General features: G+C 44.0%; 2 protein-coding genes across 2 annotated transcripts; both read left to right on the top strand.

The window, feature by feature from the left end:
- Window positions 1–155: 155 nt before the first annotated feature.
- Window positions 156–17003, top strand: LOC106564074 (vascular cell adhesion protein 1). Its single transcript, XM_014130058.2, has 5 exons — window positions 156–776; window positions 2140–2406; window positions 15416–15760; window positions 15943–16182; window positions 16271–17003. Exons 1-5 carry the CDS (start codon window positions 728–730, stop codon window positions 16342–16344), a joined length of 975 nt encoding a protein of 324 aa, XP_013985533.2. The 5' UTR covers window positions 156–727; the 3' UTR covers window positions 16345–17003.
- A 4948-nt stretch (window positions 17004–21951) lies between these two features.
- Window positions 21952–25648, top strand: LOC106564070 (zinc finger protein 883-like). The gene is made up of 2 exons (XM_014130050.2): window positions 21952–22140; window positions 24029–25648. Exon 2 carries the CDS (start codon window positions 24105–24107, stop codon window positions 25572–25574), a length of 1470 nt encoding a protein of 489 aa, XP_013985525.2. The 5' UTR covers window positions 21952–22140; window positions 24029–24104; the 3' UTR covers window positions 25575–25648.
- Window positions 25649–26753: the final 1105 nt, after the last annotated feature.

Here is a 26753-nt window from a genome sequence, read left to right as displayed (position 1 = left end):
AACACACATCATGACAAGAGACAACACAACACTACCTAAAGAGACCTAAGACGACAGCATAGCATGGCAGCAAGACATGACAACAACATGGTAGAAACACAACATAGTAGCAGCACAAAACAGGGTACAAACATTGTTGGGCACAGACAACAGCACAAAGGGCAAGAAGGTAGAGACAACAATACATCACGCAAAGCAGCACATACCACACATAGTATCTGATACTTTAGTGTGATTGTGTGTAGCCTTCTCCTACTATTCAACTCATTAGCAGACATAGTATCTGATACTTTAGTGTGTATGTACTGTGTGCTGTAAATGGTGTGTGTACTGCCCACCCTTCTTAAGCCACATTGTGTTTAGACTAGCACTCTCTCCTCCCTAACTTCCTCTCACAGGTCATGCGTCCTGAATGTCACCCTGCGCCCTAAGTAGTGCACCAAAGTAGTGCACTATATAGGGAATAGGGTGCCATTGGCCATAGGACTCTGGTTAAAAGTAGTGCACTATATAGGGAATAGGGTGTCATTTTTGGAACGCGGTCGTAGTCAGAACAGTAGGAACACCCAGGTTGGTCACAGGACAAACCCAAAAGACTAAAGAAAAGGGACAATGAGCTGGACACACACACATCGGAGGAGATCAGCTATCTTCGTCTCAGTTACTAAGAGAACTCTGAGGGGAGCATGTGCAGCTACTGATCTCTCAGTGAAGAAACAGACACAGCATGCACACACACACTCTCCTCCTCCTCCTCCTCCTCCTTCTGAAGCCAGGTGAGTGTGTGTGTGTGTGTGTGTGTGTGTGTGTGTGTGTGTGTGTGTGTGTGTGTGTGTGTGTGTGTGTGTGTGTGTGTGTGTGTGTGTGTGAGAGAGAGAGAGAAAATGAGGGAGAGACGCGTGATACAGAGCACTAGATCATGAAAGAGATTTAGTCTTTAGAACAGTGACAATTAGATCACCAGGAAACAATTGTTTAAAAAAAATAACATATATCATACTTCTTGTATTTTTTGAAATTCTATTTTCTATTATTATCTATATCATTAGTATTATTATCATTATTATTATCACTGCATTGATGGGAAAGAGCTCTCAAGGTAAGAATTTCACTGTACTGTTTTACAGCTGCTGTATGCTTTGCACGTGGCGAATAAACTTTGAAACTTGATTTCAGATGTCTAATGTCACGTATGTTTAGGATTATATTACACTAAGATTGAGGTTGAGAGAGATAGAGACGGCGGTTGAACAAATACACACACACACACATTCAGACACACAGTGCTATCATGACTGTACATGATTTCCCTATGTCAGTGAAAGTAAATGAGATCATAATATCCCAGAGGACCACTGAACAATGTTCATAGAGAGGAATGAGGTAATTGGCTGAAAAACGGTCACAGTAAGGTGATTGGCTAGGTCAGGGACTCCTTCCTTCCTGTCAGGAACTCCTTTCCTCTCCTCATTTTTGGAAATGAAGTGTGTGTGTGTGCATGCGTGTGCTGTTGCTGTGTTTGGATGTTGGCGTCGTCAGCATTCTCTATCAATGACAACGGTGAGGTCACCTCCCTTTCTCTCTCTCTCTCTCTCTCTCTCTCTCTCTCTCTCTCTCTCTCTCTCTCTCTCTCTCTCTCTCTCTCTCTCTCTCTCTCTCTCTCTCTCTCTCTCTCTCTCTCTCTCTCTCTCTCTCTCTCTCTCTCTCTCTCTCTCTCTCTCTCTCTAAAAATGTGAAGTCGTGCTTCTGTACCAGAGGTGAGTTGGACTTATGCTGTTTTGATGAGGTAGCCCTGACTTCAAAATCAGTGTCACCCTCGGACCAAGACGGAGTTTCCTATTTGCGTAATTGTTAAGACGTTGGTTTCCTGACACTTCCAGGCTCTCCACTCACAGACATAATATCTGTCCCCTCCCTCCCTCCCCCCGTCCGTCTCTCACTCCAGGCTCTCCACTCACAGACATAATATCTGTCCCCTCCCTCCCTCCCCCCGTCCGTCTCTCACTCCAGGCTCTCCACTCACAGACATAATATCTGTCCCCTCCCTCCCTCCCCCCGTCCGTCTCTCACTCCAAGCTCTCCACTCACAGACATAATATCTGTCCCCTCCCTCCCTCCCCCGTCCGTCTCTCTCTCCAGGCGTGTGTGAGTCCTGTTCCCTGGTGGTCAGTCCTGCAGGGCTGGTGGTGAAGTATGGAGCCCCTGCTTCGGGCTACTGCACCTCCGATACGGTCACCTCTATGGGCTGGGTGACGAGCCAGGGAGAATCTCAGGTCTTTAGACCTGGGGTGAAAGAGCTGACTTGGAGAGTAGACAGCCTGACTGACTGGAATATAAAGCCTCAATGCTTTGAGATGTCTGAGGAGGGAGGCCAGTGTGTCAGAGTGTTGAATGTTACTGTTTACAGTGAGTAACTTCCCTCTTATGTTTGCTCTCTGACTCTCTTGTGTCTCCCAGTATCTTTTGTCTGTGCAGAAACCTGCTAGTGACACCCTGACCAGAAACCTGTTAGTAACACACTGACCAGAAACCTGTTAGTGACACACTGACCAGAAACCTGTTAGTGACACACTGACCAGAAACCTGTTAGTGACACACTGACCAGAAACCTGTTAGTGACACACTGACCAGAAACCTGTTAGTGACACACTGACCAGAAACCTGTTAGTGACACACTGACCATACAACCTGTTAGTGACACACTGACCAGAAACCTGTTAGTAACACACTGACCAGAAACCTGTTAGTGACACACTGACCATACAACCTGTTAGTGACACACTGACCAGAAACCTGTTAGTAACACACTGACCAGAAACCTGTTAGTGACACACTGACCAGAAACCTGTTAGTAACTGACCAGAAACCTGTTAGTAACTGACCAGAAACCTGTTAGTAACACACTGACCAGAAACCTGTTAGTGACACACTGACCATACAACCTGTTAGTGACACACTGACCAGAAACCTGTTAGTGACACACTGACCAGAAACCTGTTAGTGACACACTGACCAGAAACCTGTTAGTAACTGACCAGAAACCTGTTAGTAACTGACCAGAAACCTGTTAGTGACACACTGACCAGAAACCTGTTAGTGACACACTGACCAGAAACCTGTTAGTAACTGACCAGAAACCTGTTAGTAACTGACCAGAAACCTGTTAGTAACACACTGACCAGAAACCTGTTAGTGACACACTGACCAGAAACCTGTTAGTAACTGACCAGAAACCTGTTAGTGACACACTGACCAGAAACCTGTTAGTAACTGACCAGAAACCTGTTAGTAACTGACCAGAAACCTGTTAGTAACACACTGACCAGAAACCTGTTAGTAACCGACCAGAAACCTGTTAGTAACTGACCAGAAACCTGTTAGTAACACACTGACCAGAAACCTGTTAGTAACTGACCAGAAACCTGTTAGTAACACACTGACCAGAAACCTGTTAGTGACACACTGACCAGAAACCTGTTAGTAACTGACCAGAAACCTGTTAGTGACACACTGACCAGAACCCTGTTAGTAACTGACCAGAAACCTGTTAGTAACTGACCAGAAACCTGTTAGTAACACACTGACCAGAAACCTGTTAGTGACACATTGACCAGAAACCTGTTAGTGACACACTGACCAGAAACCTGTTAGTAACTGACCAGAAACCTGTTAGTAACTGACCAGAAACCTGTTAGTGACACACTGACCAGAACCCTGTTAGTAACTGACCAGAAACCTGTTAGTAACTGACCAGAAACCTGTTAGTAACACACTGACCAGAAACCTGTTAGTGACACACTGACCAGAAACCTGTTAGTGACACACTGACCAGAAACCTGTTAGTGACACACTGACCAGAAACCTGTTAGTGACACACTGACCAGAACCCTGTTAGTAACACACTGACCAGAAACCTGTTAGTGACACACTGACCAGAAACCTGTTAGTGACACACTGACCAGAAACCTGTTAGTAACACACTGACCAGAAACCTGTTAGTGACACACTGACCAGAAACCTGTTAGTAACTGACCAGAAACCTGTTAGTGACACACTGACCAGAAACCTGTTAGTGACACACTGACCAGAAACCTGTTAGTAACTGACCAGAAACCTGTTAGTGACACACTGACCAGAAACCTGTTAGTGACACACTGACCAGAAACCTGTTAGTGACACACTGACCAGAAACCTGTTAGTGACACACTGACCAGAAACCTGTTAGTGACACACTGACCAGAAACCTGTTAGTGACACACTGACCAGAAACCTGTTAGTAACACACTGACCAGAAACCTGTTAGTAACACACTGACCAGAAACCTGTTAGTAACTGACCAGAAACCTGTTAGTAACACACTGACCAGAAACCTGTTAGTGACACACTGACCAGAAACCTGTTAGTGACACACTGACCAGAAACCTGTTAGTGACACACTGACCAGAAACCTGTTAGTAACACACTGACCATACAACCTGTTAGTGACACACTGACCAGAAACCTGTTAGTAACTGACCAGAAACCTGTTAGTGACACACTGACCAGAAACCTGTTAGTGACACACTGACCAGAAACCTGTTAGTGACACACTGACCAGAAACCTGTTAGTAAACTGACCAGAAACCTGTTAGTAACTGACCAGAAACCTGTTAGTAACACACTGACCAGAAACCTGTTAGTAACCGACCAGAAACCTGTTAGTAACTGACCAGAAACCTGTTAGTAACACACTGACCAGAAACCTGTTAGTAACTGACCAGAAACCTGTTAGTAACACACTGACCAGAAACCTGTTAGTGACACACTGACCAGAAACCTGTTAGTAACTGACCAGAAACCTGTTAGTAACACACTGACCAGAAACCTGTTAGTAACACACTGACCAGAAACCTGTTAGTGACACACTGACCAGAAACCTGTTAGTGACACGCTGACCAGAAACCTGTTAGTGACACACTGACCAGAAACCTGTTAGTAACTGACCAGAAACCTGTTAGTGACACACTGACCAGAAACCTGTTAGTAACTGACCAGAAACCTGTTAGTGACACACTGACCAGAAACCTGTTAGTAACACACTGACCAGAAACCTGTTAGTGACACACTGACCAGAAACCTGTTAGTAACACACTGACCAGAAACCTGTTAGTAACTGACCAGAAACCTGTTAGTAACTGACCAGAAACCTGTTAGTAACACACTGACCAGAAACCTGTTAGTGACACACTGACCAGAAACCTGTTAGTAACTGACCAGAAACCTGTTAGTGACACACTGACCAGAAACCTGTTAGTAACTGACCAGAAACCTGTTAGTAACTGACCAGAAACCTGTTAGTAACACACTGACCAGAAACCTGTTAGTGACACACTGACCAGAAACCTGTTAGTGACACACTGACCAGAAACCTGTTAGTAACTGACCAGAAACCTGTTAGTAACTGACCAGAAACCTGTTAGTGACACACTGACCAGAACCCTGTTAGTAACTGACCAGAAACCTGTTAGTAACTGACCAGAAACCTGTTAGTAACACACTGACCAGAAACCTGTTAGTGACACACTGACCAGAAACCTGTTAGTGACACACTGACCAGAAACCTGTTAGTGACACACTGACCAGAAACCTGTTAGTGACACACTGACCAGAAACCTGTTAGTAACACACTGACCAGAAACCTGTTAGTGACACACTGACCAGAAACCTGTTAGTAACTGACCAGAAACCTGTTAGTGACACACTGACCAGAAACCTGTTAGTGACACACTGACCAGAAACCTGTTAGTGACACACTGACCAGAAACCTGTTAGTAACTGACCAGAAACCTGTTAGTAACTGACCAGAAACCTGTTAGTAACACACTGACCAGAAACCTGTTAGTAACCGACCAGAAACCTGTTAGTAACTGACCAGAAACCTGTTAGTAACACACTGACCAGAAACCTGTTAGTAACTGACCAGAAACCTGTTAGTAACACACTGACCAGAAACCTGTTAGTGACACACTGACCAGAAACCTGTTAGTAACTGACCAGAAACCTGTTAGTGACACACTGACCAGAACCCTGTTAGTAACTGACCAGAAACCTGTTAGTAACTGACCAGAAACCTGTTAGTAACACACTGACCAGAAACCTGTTAGTGACACACTGACCAGAAACCTGTTAGTGACACACTGACCAGAAACCTGTTAGTGACACACTGACCAGAAACCTGTTAGTAACACACTGACCAGAAACCTGTTAGTGACACGCTGACCAGAAACCTGTTAGTGACACACTGACCAGAAACCTGTTAGTAACTGACCAGAAACCTGTTAGTGACACACTGACCAGAAACCTGTTAGTAACTGACCAGAAACCTGTTAGTGACACACTGACCAGAAACCTGTTAGTGACACACTGACCAGAAACCTGTTAGTAACACACTGACCAGAAACCTGTTAGTAACACACTGACCAGAAACCTGTTAGTAACTGACCAGAAACCTGTTAGTAACTGACCAGAAACCTGTTAGTAACACACTGACCAGAAACCTGTTAGTGACACACTGACCAGAAACCTGTTAGTAACTGACCAGAAACCTGTTAGTGACACACTGACCAGAAACCTGTTAGTAACTGACCAGAAACCTGTTAGTAACTGACCAGAAACCTGTTAGTAACACACTGACCAGAAACCTGTTAGTGACACACTGACCAGAAACCTGTTAGTGACACACTGACCAGAAACCTGTTAGTAACTGACCAGAAACCTGTTAGTAACTGACCAGAAACCTGTTAGTGACACACTGACCAGAACCCTGTTAGTAACTGACCAGAAACCTGTTAGTAACTGACCAGAAACCTGTTAGTAACACACTGACCAGAAACCTGTTAGTGACACACTGACCAGAAACCTGTTAGTGACACACTGACCAGAAACCTGTTAGTGACACACTGACCAGAAACCTGTTAGTGACACACTGACCAGAACCCTGTTAGTAACACACTGACCAGAAACCTGTTAGTGACACACTGACCAGAAACCTGTTAGTGACACACTGACCAGAAACCTGTTAGTGACACACTGACCAGAAACCTGTTAGTAACACACTGACCAGAAACCTGTTAGTGACACACTGACCAGAAACCTGTTAGTAACTGACCAGAAACCTGTTAGTGACACACTGACCAGAAACCTGTTAGTGACACACTGACCAGAAACCTGTTAGTAACACACTGACCAGAAACCTGTTAGTGACACACTGACCAGAAACCTGTTAGTGACACACTGACCAGAAACCTGTTAGTGACACACTGACCAGAAACCTGTTAGTGACACACTGACCAGAAACCTGTTAGTGACACACTGACCAGAAACCTGTTAGTGACACACTGACCAGAAACCTGTTAGTAACACACTGACCAGAAACCTGTTAGTAACTGACCAGAAACCTGTTAGTAACACACTGACCAGAAACCTGTTAGTGACACACTGACCAGAAACCTGTTAGTGACACACTGACCAGAAACCTGTTAGTGACACACTGACCAGAAACCTGTTAGTAACACACTGACCATACAACCTGTTAGTGACACACTGACCAGAAACCTGTTAGTAACTGACCAGAAACCTGTTAGTGACACACTGACCAGAAACCTGTTAGTGACACACTGACCAGAAACCTGTTAGTGACACACTGACCAGAAACCTGTTAGTAACTGACCAGAAACCTGTTAGTAACTGACCAGAAACCTGTTAGTAACACACTGACCAGAAACCTGTTAGTAACCGACCAGAAACCTGTTAGTAACTGACCAGAAACCTGTTAGTAACACACTGACCAGAAACCTGTTAGTAACTGACCAGAAACCTGTTAGTAACACACTGACCAGAAACCTGTTAGTGACACACTGACCAGAAACCTGTTAGTAACTGACCAGAAACCTGTTAGTGACACACTGACCAGAACCCTGTTAGTAACTGACCAGAAACCTGTTAGTAACTGACCAGAAACCTGTTAGTAACACACTGACCAGAAACCTGTTAGTGACACACTGACCAGAAACCTGTTAGTAACTGACCAGAAACCTGTTAGTAACATACTGACCAGAAACCTGTTAGTAACCGACCAGAAACCTGTTAGTAACTGACCAGAAACCTGTTAGTAACACACTGACCAGAAACCTGTTAGTAACTGACCAGAAACCTGTTAGTAACACACTGACCAGAAACCTGTTAGTGACACACTGACCAGAAACCTGTTAGTAACTGACCAGAAACCTGTTAGTGACACACTGACCAGAACCCTGTTAGTAACGAAACATAACTGACCAGAAACCTGTTAGTAACACACTGACCAGAAACCTGTTAGTAACACACTGACCAGAAACCTGTTAGTAACACACTGACCAGAAACCTGTTAGTGACACACTGACCAGAAACCTGTTAGTAACACACTGACCAGAAACCTGTTAGTGACACGCTGACCAGAAACCTGTTAGTAACACACTGACCAGAAACCTGTTAGTAACTGACCAGAAACCTGTTAGTAACACACTGACCAGAAACCTGTTAGTAACTGACCAGAAACCTGTTAGTGACACACTGACCAGAAACCTGTTAGTAACACACTGACCAGAAACCTGTTAGTGACACACTGACCAGAAACCTGTTAGTGACACACTGACCAGAAACCTGTTAGTAACACACTGACCAGAAACCTGTTAGTAAACTGACCAGAAACCTGTTAGTAACTGACCAGAAACCTGTTAGTAACACACTGACCAGAAACCTGTTAGTGACACACTGACCAGAAACCTGTTAGTAACTGACCAGAAACCTGTTAGTAACACACTGACCAGAAACCTGTTAGTAACTGACCAGAAACCTGTTAGTAACTGACCAGAAACCTGTTAGTAACACACTGACCAGAAACCTGTTAGTAACCGACCAGAAACCTGTTAGTAACTGACCAGAAACCTGTTAGTAACACACTGACCAGAAACCTGTTAGTAACTGACCAGAAACCTGTTAGTAACACACTGACCAGAAACCTGTTAGTGACACACTGACCAGAAACCTGTTAGTAACTGACCAGAAACCTGTTAGTAACACACTGACCAGAAACCTGTTAGTAACTGACCAGAAACCTGTTAGTAACACACTGACCAGAAACCTGTTAGTGACACACTGACCAGAAACCTGTTAGTGACACACTGACCAGAAACCTGTTAGTGACACACTGACCAGAAACCTGTTAGTAACACACTGACCAGAAACCTGTTAGTAACACACTGACCAGAAACCTGTTAGTAACACACTGACCAGAAACCTGTTAGTGACACACTGACCAGAAACCTGTTAGTGACACACTGACCAGAAACCTGTTAGTAACACACTGACCAGAAACCTGTTAGTGACACACTGACCAGAAACCTGTTAGTGACACACTGACCAGAAACCTGTTAGTGACACACTGACCAGAAACCTGTTAGTAACTGACCAGAAACCTGTTAGTGACACACTGACCAGAAACCTGTTAGTAACACACTGACCAGAAACCTGTTAGTGACACACTGACCAGAAACCTGTTAGTAACTGACCAGAAACCTGTTAGTAACACACTGACCAGAAACCTGTTAGTGACACACTGACCAGAAACCTGTTAGTAACACACTGACCAGAAACCTGTTAGTGACACACTGACCAGAAACCTGTTAGTAACACACTGACCAGAAACCTGTTAGTAACTGACCAGAAACCTGTTAGTAACACACTGACCAGAAACCTGTTAGTAACACACTGACCAGAAACCTGTTAGTGACACACTGACCAGAAACCTGTTAGTGACACACTGACCAGAAACCTGTTAGTAACACACTGACCATACAACCTGTTAGTAACACACTGACCAGAAACCTGTTAGTAACTGACCAGAAACCTGTTAGTGACACACTGACCAGAAACCTGTTAGTGACACACTGACCAGAAACCTGTTAGTAACACACTGACCAGAAACCTGTTAGTAACTGACCAGAAACCTGTTAGTAACTGACCAGAAACCTGTTAGTAACACACTGACCAGAAACCTGTTAGTAACCGACCAGAAACCTGTTAGTAACTGACCAGAAACCTGTTAGTAACACACTGACCAGAAACCTGTTAGTAACTGACCAGAAACCTGTTAGTAACACACTGACCAGAAACCTGTTAGTGACACACTGACCAGAAACCTGTTAGTAACTGACCAGAAACCTGTTAGTGACACACTGACCAGAAACCTGTTAGTAACTGACCAGAAACCTGTTAGTAACTGACCAGAAACCTGTTAGTAACACACTGACCAGAAACCTGTTAGTGACACACTGACCAGAAACCTGTTAGTGACACACTGACCAGAAACCTGTTAGTGACACACTGACCAGAAACCTGTTAGTAACACACTGACCAGAAACCTGTTAGTGACACACTGACCAGAAACCTGTTAGTGACACACTGACCAGAAACCTGTTAGTAACACACTGACCAGAAACCTGTTAGTGACACACTGACCAGAAACCTGTTAGTAACTGACCAGAAACCTGTTAGTGACACACTGACCAGAAACCTGTTAGTGACACACTGACCAGAAACCTGTTAGTAACTGACCAGAAACCTGTTAGTGACACACTGACCAGAAACCTGTTAGTGACACACTGACCAGAAACCTGTTAGTGACACACTGACCAGAAACCTGTTAGTGACACACTGACCAGAAACCTGTTAGTAACACACTGACCAGAAACCTGTTAGTGACACACTGACCAGAAACCTGTTAGTGACACACTGACCAGAAACCTGTTAGTAACACACTGACCAGAAACCTGTTAGTAACTGACCAGAAACCTGTTAGTAACACACTGACCAGAAACCTGTTAGTGACACACTGACCAGAAACCTGTTAGTGACACACTGACCAGAAACCTGTTAGTGACACACTGACCAGAAACCTGTTAGTAACACACTGACCAGACAACCTGTTAGTGACACACTGACCAGAAACCTGTTAGTAACTGACCAGAAACCTGTTAGTGACACACTGACCAGAAACCTGTTAGTGACACACTGACCAGAAACCTGTTAGTGACACACTGACCAGAAACCTGTTAGTAACTGACCAGAAACCTGTTAGTAACTGACCAGAAACCTGTTAGTAACACACTGACCAGAAACCTGTTAGTAACCGACCAGAAACCTGTTAGTAACTGACCAGAAACCTGTTAGTAACACACTGACCAGAAACCTGTTAGTAACTGACCAGAAACCTGTTAGTAACACACTGACCAGAAACCTGTTAGTGACACACTGACCAGAAACCTGTTAGTGACACACTGACCAGAAACCTGTTAGTGACACACTGACCAGAAACCTGTTAGTAACACACTGACCATACAACCTGTTAGTGACACACTGACCAGAAACCTGTTAGTAACTGACCAGAAACCTGTTAGTGACACACTGACCAGAAACCTGTTAGTGACACACTGACCAGAAACCTGTTAGTGACACACTGACCAGAAACCTGTTAGTAACTGACCAGAAACCTGTTAGTAACTGACCAGAAACCTGTTAGTAACACACTGACCAGAAACCTGTTAGTAACCGACCAGAAACCTGTTAGTAACACACTGACCAGAAACCTGTTAGTAACACACTGACCAGAAACCTGTTAGTGACACACTGACCAGAAACCTGTTAGTAACTGACCAGAAACCTGTTAGTAACACACTGACCAGAAACCTGTTAGTAACTGACCAGAAACCTGTTAGTAACACACTGACCAGAAACCTGTTAGTGACACACTGACCAGAAACCTGTTAGTAACTGACCAGAAACCTGTTAGTGACACACTGACCAGAACCCTGTTAGTAACTGACCAGAAACCTGTTAGTAACTGACCAGAAACCTGTTAGTAACATACTGACCAGAAACCTGTTAGTGACACACTGACCAGAAACCTGTTAGTAACTGACCAGAAACCTGTTAGTAACTGACCAGAAACCTGTTAGTAACACACTGACCAGAAACCTGTTAGTGACACACTGACCAGAAACCTGTTAGTAACACACTGACCAGAAACCTGTTAGTGACACACTGACCAGAAACCTGTTAGTGACACACTGACCAGAAACCTGTTAGTAACACACTGACCAGAAACCTGTTAGTGACACACTGACCAGAAACCTGTTAGTAACTGACCAGAAACCTGTTAGTGACACACTGACCAGAAACCTGTTAGTGACACACTGACCAGAAACCTGTTAGTAACTGACCAGAAACCTGTTAGTGACACACTGACCAGAAACCTGTTAGTGACACACTGACCAGAAACCTGTTAGTGACACACTGACCAGAAACCTGTTAGTGACACACTGACCAGAAACCTGTTAGTGACACACTGACCAGAAACCTGTTAGTGACACACTGACCAGAAACCTGTTAGTGACACACTGACCAGAAACCTGTTAGTAACACACTGACCAGAAACCTGTTAGTAACTGACCAGAAACCTGTTAGTAACACACTGACCAGAAACCTGTTAGTGACACACTGACCAGAAACCTGTTAGTGACACACTGACCAGAAACCTGTTAGTGACACACTGACCAGAAACCTGTTAGTAACACACTGACCAGACAACCTGTTAGTGACACACTGACCAGAAACCTGTTAGTAACTGACCAGAAACCTGTTAGTGACACACTGACCAGAAACCTGTTAGTGACACACTGACCAGAAACCTGTTAGTGACAAACTGACCAGAAACCTGTTAGTAACTGACCAGAAACCTGTTAGTAACTGACCAGAAACCTGTTAGTAACACACTGACCAGAAACCTGTTAGTAACTGACCAGAAACCTGTTAGTAACTGACCAGAAACCTGTTAGTAACACACTGACCAGAAACCTGTTAGTGACACACTGACCAGAAACCTGTTAGTGACACACTGACCAGAAACCTGTTAGTGACACACTGACCAGAAACCTGTTAGTGACACACTGACCAGAAACCTGTTAGTAACTGACCAGAAACCTGTTAGTAACTGACCAGAAACCTGTTAGTAACACACTGACCAGAAACCTGTTAGTGACACACTGACCAGAAACCTGTTAGTAACTGACCAGAAACCTGTTAGTGACACACTGACCAGAAACCTGTTAGTAACTGACCAGAAACCTGTTAGTAACTGACCAGAAACCTGTTAGTAACACACTGACCAGAAACCTGTTAGTAACCGACCAGAAACCTGTTAGTAACTGACCAGAAACCTGTTAGTAACACACTGACCAGAAACCTGTTAGTAACTGACCAGAAACCTGTTAGTAACACACTGACCAGAAACCTGTTAGTAACACACTGACCAGAAACCTGTTAGTAACTGACCAGAAACCTGTTAGTGACACACTGACCAGAACCCTGTTAGTAACTGACCAGAAACCTGTTAGTAACTGACCAGAAACCTGTTAGTAACACACTGACCAGAAACCTGTTAGTGACACACTGACCAGAAACCTGTTAGTGACACACTGACCAGAAACCTGTTAGTGACACACTGACCAGAAACCTGTTAGTGACACACTGACCAGAAACCTGTTAGTAACACACTGACCAGAAACCTGTTAGTGACACACTGACCAGAAACCTGTTAGTGACACACTGACCAGAAACCTGTTAGTGACACACTGACCAGAAACCTGTTAGTAACTGACCAGAAACCTGTTAGTGACACACTGACCAGAAACCTGTTAGTGACACACTGACCAGAAACCTGTTAGTGACACACTGACCAGAAACCTGTTAGTAACTGACCAGAAACCTGTTAGTGACACACTGACCAGAAACCTGTTAGTGACACACTGACCAGAAACCTGTTAGTGACACACTGACCAGAAACCTGTTAGTGACACACTGACCAGAAACCTGTTAGTAACACACTGACCAGAAACCTGTTAGTAACTGACCAGAAACCTGTTAGTAACACACTGACCAGAAACCTGTTAGTGACACACTGACCAGAAACCTGTTAGTGACACACTGACCAGAAACCTGTTAGTGACACACTGACCAGAAACCTGTTAGTAACACACTGACCATACAACCTGTTAGTGACACACTGACCAGAAACCTGTTAGTAACTGACCAGAAACCTGTTAGTGACACACTGACCAGAAACCTGTTAGTGACACACTGACCAGAAACCTGTTAGTGACACACTGACCAGAAACCTGTTAGTAACTGACCAGAAACCTGTTAGTAACTGACCAGAAACCTGTTAGTAACACACTGACCAGAAACCTGTTAGTAACCGACCAGAAACCTGTTAGTAACTGACCAGAAACCTGTTAGTAACACACTGACCAGAAACCTGTTAGTAACTGACCAGAAACCTGTTAGTAACACACTGACCAGAAACCTGTTAGTGACACACTGACCAGAAACCTGTTAGTAACTGACCAGAAACCTGTTAGTGACACACTGACCAGAACCCTGTTAGTAACTGACCAGAAACCTGTTAGTAACTGACCAGAAACCTGTTAGTAACACACTGACCAGAAACCTGTTAGTGACACACTGACCAGAAACCTGTTAGTGACACACTGACCAGAAACCTGTTAGTGACACACTGACCAGAAACCTGTTAGTAACACACTGACCAGAAACCTGTTAGTGACACACTGACCAGAAACCTGTTAGTGACACACTGACCAGAAACCTGTTAGTGACACACTGACCAGAAACCTGTTAGTAACACACTGACCAGAAACCTGTTAGTAACACACTGACCAGAAACCTGTTAGTGACACACTGACCAGAAACCTGTTAGTGACACACTGACCAGAAACCTGTTAGTGACACACTGACCAGAAACCTGTTAGTAACTGACCAGAAACCTGTTAGTGACACACTGACCAGAAACCTGTTAGTGACACACTGACCAGAAACCTGTTAGTAACTGACCAGAAACCTGTTAGTGACACACTGACCAGAAACCTGTTAGTGACACACTGACCAGAAACCTGTTAGTGACACACTGACCAGAAACCTGTTAGTGACACACTGACCAGAAACCTGTTAGTGACACACTGACCAGAAACCTGTTAGTGACACACTGACCAGAAACCTGTTAGTAACACACTGACCAGAAACCTGTTAGTAACTGACCAGAAACCTGTTAGTAACTGACCAGAAACCTGTTAGTAACACACTGACCAGAAACCTGTTAGTAACACACTGACCAGAAACCTGTTAGTAACACACTGACCAGAAACCTGTTAGTAACACACTGACCAGAAACCTGTTAGTAACTGACCAGAAACCTGTTAGTAACACACTGACCAGAAACACACTCTGTCCATTTCAATGGTGCGTGTGTGTTTCCCTTCCTCCACAGAGCTTCCAGACAGAGTATCCATCAGATATTTAAACCACTCTGGTCCCGTGGTTGAGGGGCATCAGTACTCTCTGCATTGTGTTGTTCAGAACACCGCTCCTATTGAGCACCTCAGAGTGACCTTCTTCAAAGTCTCTACCAATGGTGAACAGACAGTGTTATACACACAACAACTGAACAATGACATTAGGGAACCGGTGAATGAGAGCTTTTCCCTGCAGTTCTCCCCCACTAGTGTTGATGACAGGGCCCAGATGTGTTGTTCAGCCATGTTGGATCTGGGACCACAGGGACCCCAACCTCCTCCTGTAATGGAATCAGAATGCCTCAACACCACCGTGCACTGTGAGTCCATCTGGAGATTCGTGACTTGATTGGTAATGTCTATCTGTACAGATCAGTACTGTGGTTATGATGGTTGTAAAGATGACGGGGATCAAATGATGGGATGTAATTATGAGGTCATGATGATGATTATAATATGGTTGTTTCACTGAAGATTCGTATCCTTTCTCTCCCCCCCCCAGTCGCTCCTGAGTTCTCCTGTTCTGCCAAGCTGCAGGTGCGAGCGGGGGAGGGGCTAACTTGTGATGTCAGAGGCAATCCCCTCCCATCGGTCACCTGGCTGAGAGACGGAAAGATGCTGACCCCGCCCACACACCTGAGCAGAGAGGATGCTGGGAATTACACCCTCATGGCTTTGAACCGTATCGGAAAAGCCAATCACACAGTGGAGGTGGAGGTCCTACATGACCGTGCTGCTAGAGGTGTGTTTGTTTGTTTGTGTTTGTGTGTGTGCGCGCGTGTTAGAAACGGATTTTTAAGGTGTTGTTCAACTTCTGTTTCCCTCCACAGGAGCTTCCTGTCAGGCTGCTGGGAGTGCCACGGTGGCTCTGCTGCTCCACCAGCTCATTCATTGGCTATATTGAATGATTATTTTATTGATCGAATGGTTGAATGATTAATTGACTAATCAGGACATCAATCTCTGTGCTGGAGCTTTGTAATTTGACTGTGATCTGTGAGGGCAGTCTTCAGTAGATCTGGAATCAGATCTGAGTTAGTAGAAAACCCTTTTTGCCTAAATGTGAAATTAACTGTTTTGAAATGTGTTATTTTGAAGTAGTGCTATTGAACAGGTCTATAATTAAGCAATAAGGCCAGAGGGGGTGTGGTATATGGCCAATATACCACGGCTAAGGGCTGTTCTTATGCACGGCACAACGGTATAAATGTTTATTTCAAACCCTAACCTTAAATGTTTATTACTAATAAACTACATAAATGTTTAAGCCTAATCCTAACCCTAAATGTTTATTACTAATAAACTATAGAAATGTTTAGGCCTAATCCTAACCCAAAATGTTAATTACTAATAAACTATATAAATGTTTAGGCCTAATCCTAACCCTAAATGTTTATTACTAATAAACTATATAAATGTTTAGGCCTAATCCTAACCCTAAATGTTTATTACTAATAAACTATATAAATGTTTAGGCCTAATCCTAACCCAGTCTCTAGCAACAGATCTGCCATTATCCTTATTGCAATGTTGTCAATGTCTTTTGTGACTAATAAAAGTTGACCCACAAACTGTCATTGGTTTAACATATTTGTTATCAGGTTGGCTGCAATGATGATGAGTGTGGGTGGATGTGTTTGTATGGCAACCACCGTAGGTGACATAGCCGCGCCATGTTATGCATTTTCAACCATAGGCTTTGTGCTATCTGGGATCCTTGGGATGTCCCTAGCCTTAAACCTAACCACTACCATTTTAAATGTCAACTGCAATGTTGTAGTGTGGTATGGACGTCCCAGGGATTCCAGATAGCATGGGCTGTTACCACAGCCATAAAGTCAAAAACACTGCATATTTCTACAATTCTCTTCTTAAAATCAGATTTAAAACCTAAATCTAACCACACTGCTAACGTTATACACAACCTCAGCCTAGCCGAAGCTCCAGGGACATGACTTGTGATTTTCTTCCCATTGAGAGTTTTCATTTTCAGAATCTTCCCTCGCTGAACATGGTCAGCACAGAATATTAACAGGCTACCATTACCAATGAACCGGGCTAATGTGACTTCCCTATCTCTTTCTTAACGGCCTTGGTTAATCGAATAGGGTGTAGTTGAGACCCCGTGGTCGCATCAAACATGATTACAACTTTCCACTTCCGACACATTATTACTTTCGTTTTTCACTACCATCACCCTCTTCACGTTCTCAACACTCAAAGTGCCTGTGCTGTCAGCAGCGTTTATAGCAGAGGACAGCAGTGGAGAAGGTAGAAAGTTTAAAGTTCCTCGGCGTACATATCACAGACGAATTGAAATGGTCCACCCACACAGACAGTCCACCCACACAGACAGGAGGCTGAAGAAATGTGTCTCGTCACCTAAAACCCTCACAAACTTTTACAGACGCACAATTGAGAGCATCCTGTCAGGCTGTATCACCGCCTGGTACGGCAACTGCACTGCCCACAACCGCAAGGCAAATTACCTGCCCTCCAGGACGCCTACAGCACCCAATGTCACAGGAAGGTCAAAAAGATCATCAAGGACAACAACCACCTGAGCCACTGCCTGTTCACCCCGCTACCATCCAGAAGGCGAGGTCAGTATAGGTGCATCAAAGCTGGGACAGAGAGACTGAAAAACAGCTTCTATCTCAAGGTCATCAGACTGTTAAACAGCCATCACTAGCACAGAGAGGCTGCGACCTACATACAGACTTGAAATCACTGGCCACTTTAATAAACGGAACACTAGTCATTTTAATAATGCCACTTTAATAATGTTTACATATCTTGCATTACTCATCTCATTTGTATATACTGTATTCTATACTATCTATTGCAGCTTGCCTATGCCGCTCTAACATTGCTCATCCATATATTTATATATTTTTATTCCTTACTTAGATTTGTTTGTATTAGGTATTTGTTGTGGAATTGTTAGATATTACTTGTTAGATATTGCTGCACTGTCAGAACTAGAAGCACAAGCATTTTGCTACACTCGCAATAACATCTGCTAACCATGTGTATGTGACCAATAACATTTTATTTTATTTTATTAGCAACACAGGTGTGAGATTTTAAATGCTCATGTTAATGTATATAAGAAAAGAGATACTATTGAGTCTTCTTTAGATGTCGATTTGAGATGTGTTCAGCCTTAATAGTGTCACAACTTCCGCCGAAGTCAGTCCCTCTCCTTGTTCGGGCGGCATTCGCCGGTCTTCTAGCCATCACTGATCCACCTTTCATTTCCCATTGGTTTTGTCTTTGTTTTCTACACACCTGGTTTTCATTCCCCAATTACATGTTCATGTATTTAACCCTCTGTTTCCCCCATGTTTTTTTGTGCGTGATTGTTTCTATGTTCATGTCGGTTCATGATGGCTGTTTTTTTGTCGGTTGCTGTTTTCACCCGTGCGTAATATTTACCGTTTGTATTTGGTCAAGTGTATTTGTTACCTTGATTATGAGTAAAGTACGTTGCTCACTCATTTTGCTCTCCTGCGCCTGACTTCATGCACCAGCTGTTACGTCCGTCGTAAGAAGGAGACAAAGGTGCAGCGTGGTTGTAAAAATGTTTTTCCTTTATTAAAATGAACACCGTCAAAACAACAAAATACAAAAACGAACGTAAAGTTCTGCAGGCTTCAAAGCAGCTATACAAAAATAAGATCCAACAAAAACCCTGTTGGAAAAAGCTGCCTAAATATGATCCTCAATCAGAGACAACGAAAGACAGCTGCCTCTGATTGGGAACCATATCAGGCCAACATAGAAATACAATGAGGTATAAACCCTGACCTAACCAAATAGAGAAATAAAAAGGCTCTCTACGGTCAGGGCGTGACAGTACCCCCCAAAGGTGTGGACTCCGGCCGCAAAACCTGACTCAATAGGGGAGCCTCGGTGGCGGCTCCGGTGCGGGACGTAGACCCCACTCTGCTCGCGGATCCGCCATCCTCGGTGGCGACTCTACTTCGTGGGTCGTCGTCGAAAGCTCCGGACCGTGGATCGTCGCCGGAGGACCCGGACCGTGGATCGTCACCGGAGGCTCCGGACCGTGGATCGTCGCTGGAGGCTCTGCACTGGGAACCCCGCTGGAGGCTTTGAACTGCCGACTGTCGCTGGAGGCTCCGGACTGCGGACCGCCGCTGGAGGCTCCGGACTACGGACCGTCGCTGGAGGCTCCGGACTGGGGACCGTCGCTGGAGGCTCCGGACTGCGGACCGTCGCTGGAGGCTCCCGGACTGGGGACTGTCGCTGGAGGCTCCGGACAGGGTTCCCTCGCTACAGGCTCCATGCCATGGATCATTGCTACAGGCTCCGGGCCATGGATCATCACTGGAGGCTTTGTGCCATGGATTATCACTGGAGGCTCTGGGCCATGGATTATCACTGGAGGCTTCGTGCCATGGATCATCACTACAGGCTCCGGGCCATGGATCATCACTGGAGGCTTCGTGCCATGGATCATCACTGGAGGCTGGGTGCGTGGAGCAGGCACAGGGCATACCAGGCTGGAGAGACGCACTGGAGGCCGGGTGCGTGGAGCTGGCACAACACGTCCTGGCTGGATACCCACCTTAGCTCGGTAAGTGTGGAGAGCTGGCACAGGACGCACTGGGCTGTGAAGGCGCACTAGAGGCATAGTGCGTAGAGCCGGTGCAGGATACCCTGGGCCGTGGAGGCGGACCGGAGGTCTGGAGCATAGAGCTGGCACAACGCGTCCTGGCTGAATACCCCCTGTCGCACGGCAAGTGCGGGGAGCTGGCACAGGCTGCACTGGGTTGTGCTGGCGAAACCGTGCGTAGAGCTGGCGCAGGATATCCTGGGCCAAAGAGACGCACTGGAGACCAGGAGCGCTGAGCCGGCACAATCCGTCCTGGCTGAATGCCCACTCTAACATGGCAAATGCAAGGCGCAGGCACAGAGCGCACCGGGCTATGAATGCGCACTGGAGATACATAGCGCATCACCGTATAACACGGTCCGGTCACACACTCCCCACGGTAAGCACAGGGAGTTGGCTCAGGTCTAAACCCTGACTCCGCCAATCTCCCCGTGTGCCCCCAACATTTTTTGGGGGGGAGCTGCCTCTCGGGCTTCCGTTGTTGCCATGCTAATTCCTCATAGCCTCGCCGTTCCTCTTTTGCTGCCTCTATCTCCTCCCTTGGACGGCAATACTTCCCAATCTGCGTCCAGGGCCCTTCTCCATCCAGGATTTCCTCCCATGTCCACGCTGCTTGGTCTGTTTTTGGTGGGATCTTCTGTTACGTCCGTCGTAAGAAGGAGACCAAGGTGCAGCGTGGTTGGCGAATTTTCTTTCCTTTATTAAAATGAACACCGTCAAAACAACAAAATGCAAAAACGAACGTAAAGTTCTGCAGGCTTCAAAGCAGCTATACAAAAACAAGATCCCACAAAAACCCAGTGGGAAAAAGCTGCCTAAATATGATCCCCAATCAGAGACAACGAAAGACAGCTGCCTCTGATTGGGAACCATATCAGGCCAACATAGAAATACAATAAGGTAGAATGCCCACCCAAATCACACCCTGACCTAACCAAATAGAGAAATAAAAAGGCTCTCTACGGTCAGGGCGTGACACCAGCTACACTCACCTTCTGACAAATAGGCTGTGGATATACAGCCCCAGGTCATGATCAGTTGATTTTACCAGACTATCAACATCTGTATCTGTGCCTTACTAGTGGAGGCAGGTGAGATGCCTTTGAATATACGGCGTAAAACAATGTATGCTCAGGATCTCTGTCTGTATTGAATAGTTTATAATTTGGTAAATCTAATAGGAGTGACCTACTATTGGTGGTATTAATGTTATTATGGAGAATTGAGAGAATGGGTGTATTAGTGAGACTCTGCTGGGTCCCAGGACATTCGGGTGTGGAAGGGAATGAAATTGTAGACCAGTTAGCCAAAAGAGTTTTGAAATTAGATATAATTGATATTAATGTTCCACTGGGTAGAGGTGAGGCCAAATGTAAGATCAGAGCCATTTGATAGATATGTGGCAGAAGAGATGGAACTCTGAGCCCAAGTGCTGGCATTTATATGCCCTCTAAAGAAAGGTTGTGGACCAAGATGCAAAGGAAGAGGTGTTGTTTGCTCGACTGCGCTTTGGACATTGTACTTGGAACTTGTCATTACATCTGTTTGGCAAGCATGTGAATGGTTTGTGTCTCGAGTGTATGGTCGATGAAACGGTGGAGTATGTGTTGTTATATTGTTGAAAGTGTGTTTAAGAGATTGAAGTATAGGGTCATTGAGGTTGGAAGGGATTTGGGGGATGGGGGAGGGTCTATTAGAAGTTAGTAGGATCTTTTTTATTTTCTCAGAAATACTGAGTTAGGTAGAAGGATTTAGAAATGTTGTAAACCGTGATTGACCACCCACTCCAGCACAGTAGGTGGCGGCATGCACCTTTAACGTTGGTTTGCGGACCGCCATTATATCATAGAAGAAGAAGTGGCCATAGGCAAGCGGATGTCACTTCGCTTCCGGCCGACTCTGGCGATACTTCACCAAATGTTCTGTGCTGGGCATACTTCATACACTCGATCTATAAAGTACATCGTCAAACTGACCTCAAGAGCAACGACAATTCAATCTGAACGTCAACGAAAGTAACGGTCATCCCGTGGAAACTTTGGTCTTGGCCTTTTACTGCTGGTGAGTTAGCATGCTATCGTTAGCTAACTGTAAGTTAAATAGGCAGCGCCAACTCAATGAATATGTGCGGTAAATTTACATGACTTTACTGGACGCGTCTTTATAGAATAGTGGAAGGTTTATTTGTGTCTTATTCAAGCAAAGCTTCTCAACATGTGTTATTTTATTATACACGTATGATATAGTAATGTTCTAGAGACGATTTGATTAAATTTACGTCACGAAATGAGATGCGTTCCCTTAAAATGGTTCCCTCCAGACACATTTTTTTTTTGGTTGATATTAGAATATATGATTAGACCATAGCTACACAGAATACAGTAGATGTTATTTATATAATACTATCTATGGTCCTCTCTTTATAACACCCTAAAATACTCTGGATACATTCAGGAAAATAATTAGAATATTCACGCTCAATTAGGGGTAGGTGTAGCTCAGTATTGGACTAAAGGAGTCTAACGTTACTCAATAGTTCAAGAACCTTACATCTTCTGTTTTTAAAGGGTGAATTGGCTCTGGAAGCCAAATACTACATATAAATGTGAATCGATGCTCAATTGCGGTACGGTTCTAGAAACATAAATCTCTCGACTTTCATATCACATCAAAATAATTTCACAAATGCGAAATACACACTTACTGTTTTAACCGGTTACGTTTGTGGCTTCCGTTTACACACTTCCCGTTTACACACTGGTGTTCGGAGATGCATATAACTAACTAGAGCATGTAGTCCACGCTGTCTTCCGTCTGTTTTCTGTAAACACGCTGCTTTAACATGGAGATATGGCCGTGTGGGAACACAAACCCTATAAAGGTGTGCATCAATTTAACCTTTTTTTTTTAAAACATGTTTATTTATTATTTCTCAATGATATGAAAGATAAGGTCCTTATGCTTCCGAAACCTTACCGTAAGTGTTGTGTGTTAATGTTCAGACCAAACATCAGGGCTATTAACAAAACTCCCCTGTACAGAAGATGCCTTCATCCAATTACTCTTATGTGTAATGCAACTGAGAGTCAGGATCAAGGGCTAAGGGTAGGTGCAACTAAGACCCCAAAATGACAAAGGTTTCAGTAAGAGGACTAACTGGTGTCTCCAAGTGGACACACCTCTTCAATGTGTGCACACTTACTAAGTAATTTCAATGCACTTTGACTCAACGAAAGAGCCATCTAAGTTTTATTTAATTTTTTTAAGCTCTCCTAGCTTTGCCATTGAGGAACTGAAGCAAGCACTTGTAGTTTTCTTGTTTGGAACCCAGCCCTGCATCTCCATCTTCACCCTGCATCTCCAAGATGCTTATATGAATGACATCAGAGCGGTATTTATTCTAATCCTTAACATCTCAGAACACATCGAGTCCTCTTGATCTACAGCATTCCCCTTACTCAGACGACACAATGCACAGAAGTCCCAATTAGCAGGAGGGATGTGGGTGAGATCTTGTTGTGTGTGGTGCTCACGTTTTTAGAGCGTCTATCAGTTGAATCTCATACAGCGCTGAGCTCTGACATGTATAGAATGTTACTGTACAGCCACTGTGTTCCAATGTTTTCCCATATCAGTGACCTAATCTGCCATTTTCAACCCGTTTACGGGCTAGAGTGTAAAGTGTTGAGATCAATAGCCTCTAAATATAAATGTTATATAAACACACAATATACATAAAAAGCATTCATTGATATTACAACAGCATGTTGGTTTCACATCAAAAGTTGAAATGCTGTGGAAATATTCAATTGGTAAAGTGTTATCAGTAAGCATCGAAGTATTGGATGTATATATTTTGACACTATCCTTCTACTACAGGTCATCTAAAGTGTATGGACTTCCTGCTGTCTTTTACAGTTCATTTACTTCCTGCTGTATTTTATTGCAGGTCATCTAAAGTGTATGGACTTCCTGCTGTCTTTCCATTGACTGCATTGCTGTTGTTGCCACATGAGCAGGACAACATGAGTCGAAACAGGGACAAGCTGTTGGATGGACTGGAACAGAGTTTATACACTCTAACCAAGGACAACTTATGTTACCTGTGCGTTCGTTGTGGAATAGGCTCCAAGGATAGGTTCAAAGGTAAAGAAAACAGTGAACGCACGCTGCGGCGTCAAATCATGGAGGAAATCTGGGAAAATGAGGATTCAAATTCTTGGTTACTCCAACTGAAAGAGGACATCAGAGGTATACAGGAGGATGGTAGACATGTAACCATGAGCTCCAGTGCATCGAGCAGCGTGTCCTCGAGTCCCAGCCAGTCTGATGGTGACGGGGACGCTGCAGACTGCCATGAAGCTGGGAAGCCTCGACAGTTGGAAGTGACTCAGCGAACACACACTGGAGAGAATCCTTACAGCTGTAATCAGTGTGGGAAGACATTCACTCAGTCAGGAAGCCTGGCAACTCATCTGAGAACACACACTGGAGAGAAACCTCATAGCTGTGATGTATGTGGGAAGACTTTTAACGTAGCCTTCAATCTGATCCGACACCAGCGAACACACACTGGAGAGAAACCCTACAGCTGTGAGAAGTGTGGGAAGAGCTTTTCTCAGTTAGGACTACTGGCCAGCCACCGTCGTTCGCACACAGGAGAGAAACCGTATGTCTGTGATCAGTGCGGGCAGAGCTTTGTCAATCCGGGATCCCTGGCAAAGCACAAGCGAAAACAACATGCAGGAGAGAAGCCTTATAGCTGTGCGGATTGTGGGAAGAGTTTCTTTGAATCACATACCCTGGCTAACCATCGGAGGACACACACAGGAGAGAAGCCTTATAGCTGTGATCTATGTGGGAAAAGTTTCGCTATGTCAGGAACCCTGATTAAACATAAGCTGACTCATACAGGAGAGAAACCGTACTGTTGTGACCAGTGTGGGAAGAGCTTCAGTGAATCAGGAAGGTTGAAAGTTCACCAGAGAATGCACACTGGAGAGAAACCTTACGGCTGTGATCAATGTGGGAAGAAATTTGGTCATTCGCAACACCTGAAAGAACACCTGCGAACGCACACAGGAGAGAAGCCATTTAGCTGTGATCAGTGTGAGAGGAAATTCACTCAACCACAACACCTGAAATCACACATGAGAACACACACTGGAGAGAAGCCGTTTGTCTGTGATCAGTGTGAGAAGAGATTCGCTCATTCACAACAACTCAAAGCACACCTGCGAATACACACTGGAGAGAAACCTCATATCTGCGATCAGTGTGAGAAGAAATTTGCTCATTCACAACACTTGAAAAATCACATGCGAACACACACAGGAGAGAAGCCATACATCTGTGGAGAGTGTGGAAAGAACTTTGCTAGAACAGGAACATTGAAAGTGCACCAGAAATCACACGCAGCAGGTGACGTGTGTACAGATCTGCCTCCCCAGCAGCAGTTCCAGAACCCTCAAATAAATCTGAACAGCCCAAAGTAACAGAACCCTCGATAAACTCTGAACAGCACAAAGTTCCAGATCCATATCCCTCCCCGGGATATGTATGTATATGTATGTATGTATGTATGTATGTATGTGTATATATATATGTATGTATGTATGTGTATATATATATATATATATATATAGTGTATATAATATATATATATATATATATATATATATATATACATACATATATATATACACATCGAGTTCCATCCATCTCTTTACCATATGTATATGTATGTATGTATGTATATGTGTGTGTGTGTGTGTGTGTGTATGTATGTATGTATGTATATATAATGTGTATATATATATATATATAATGTGTATGTATGTATATATATATATATATATATGTATGTATATATATATATATATATAATGTGTATATCTATTGTTTTGTCGAGTTCCATCCATCTCTTTACCGGCAATATGCATATATGCATATATATATATGCATATATGCATATGCGGTAAAGAGATGGATGGAACTCGACCAAAACAATAGAAATGTCATGAATACAGGTGGGAGAAAGATGCCATGGGGGAAAGATCCCGAATCTCCTCATGGTCCCCTCACTATATGTTGAGGTAAAAATCGGAGTATAATGCTTATATGGATGTCAACCCCAACACATGTTCATGTCATCATCACCAATCAACTGCATAATAGTAACAAAAGGACTTTGACTGCCATCAGCGATTTGTGTATGCTACAAGCTCATAACAACAGGAGTTAGCAGTTACTTCTTCTAAACAGGAAAAGGGACAACTTCAAAAATGTTATGCAGAGGAAACCGACAAATATATCTAAATCGGACTAAAGTAACCACTTTGTGGGCCTGTTACAGAAATCATATGACGGATTTGATGAATATATCCACTTTAGTTAGATCAGATTTGTTGAATGTGAGCCAATGACTCCGTCACAGCGTCCTGCGTTCCATTGACCTCTTTTCCCGCATCTGTGCCTGAATCCAGCTCTACAGATTCTGAATTGAGTTTTAATAGATTAAATACTAACCTTATTTTTTTCGATAGAAAATGGCTTTTTAAATTGAGGTGTGGTCAGAAATTGAATAAAATAGCCTCATATACTTTTATCTGCTTTAAGATGACTTAAGACACTGTGTACAGAAACATTGGTTCATTAAAATCATTGAGTTACAT

The sequence above is a fragment of the Salmo salar genome, chromosome ssa12 (genome assembly GCF_905237065.1).
Source record: "Salmo salar chromosome ssa12, Ssal_v3.1, whole genome shotgun sequence".
Taxonomy (NCBI): domain Eukaryota; kingdom Metazoa; phylum Chordata; class Actinopteri; order Salmoniformes; family Salmonidae; genus Salmo; species Salmo salar.
This window is presented reverse-complemented; position numbering and strand designations above follow the sequence as displayed.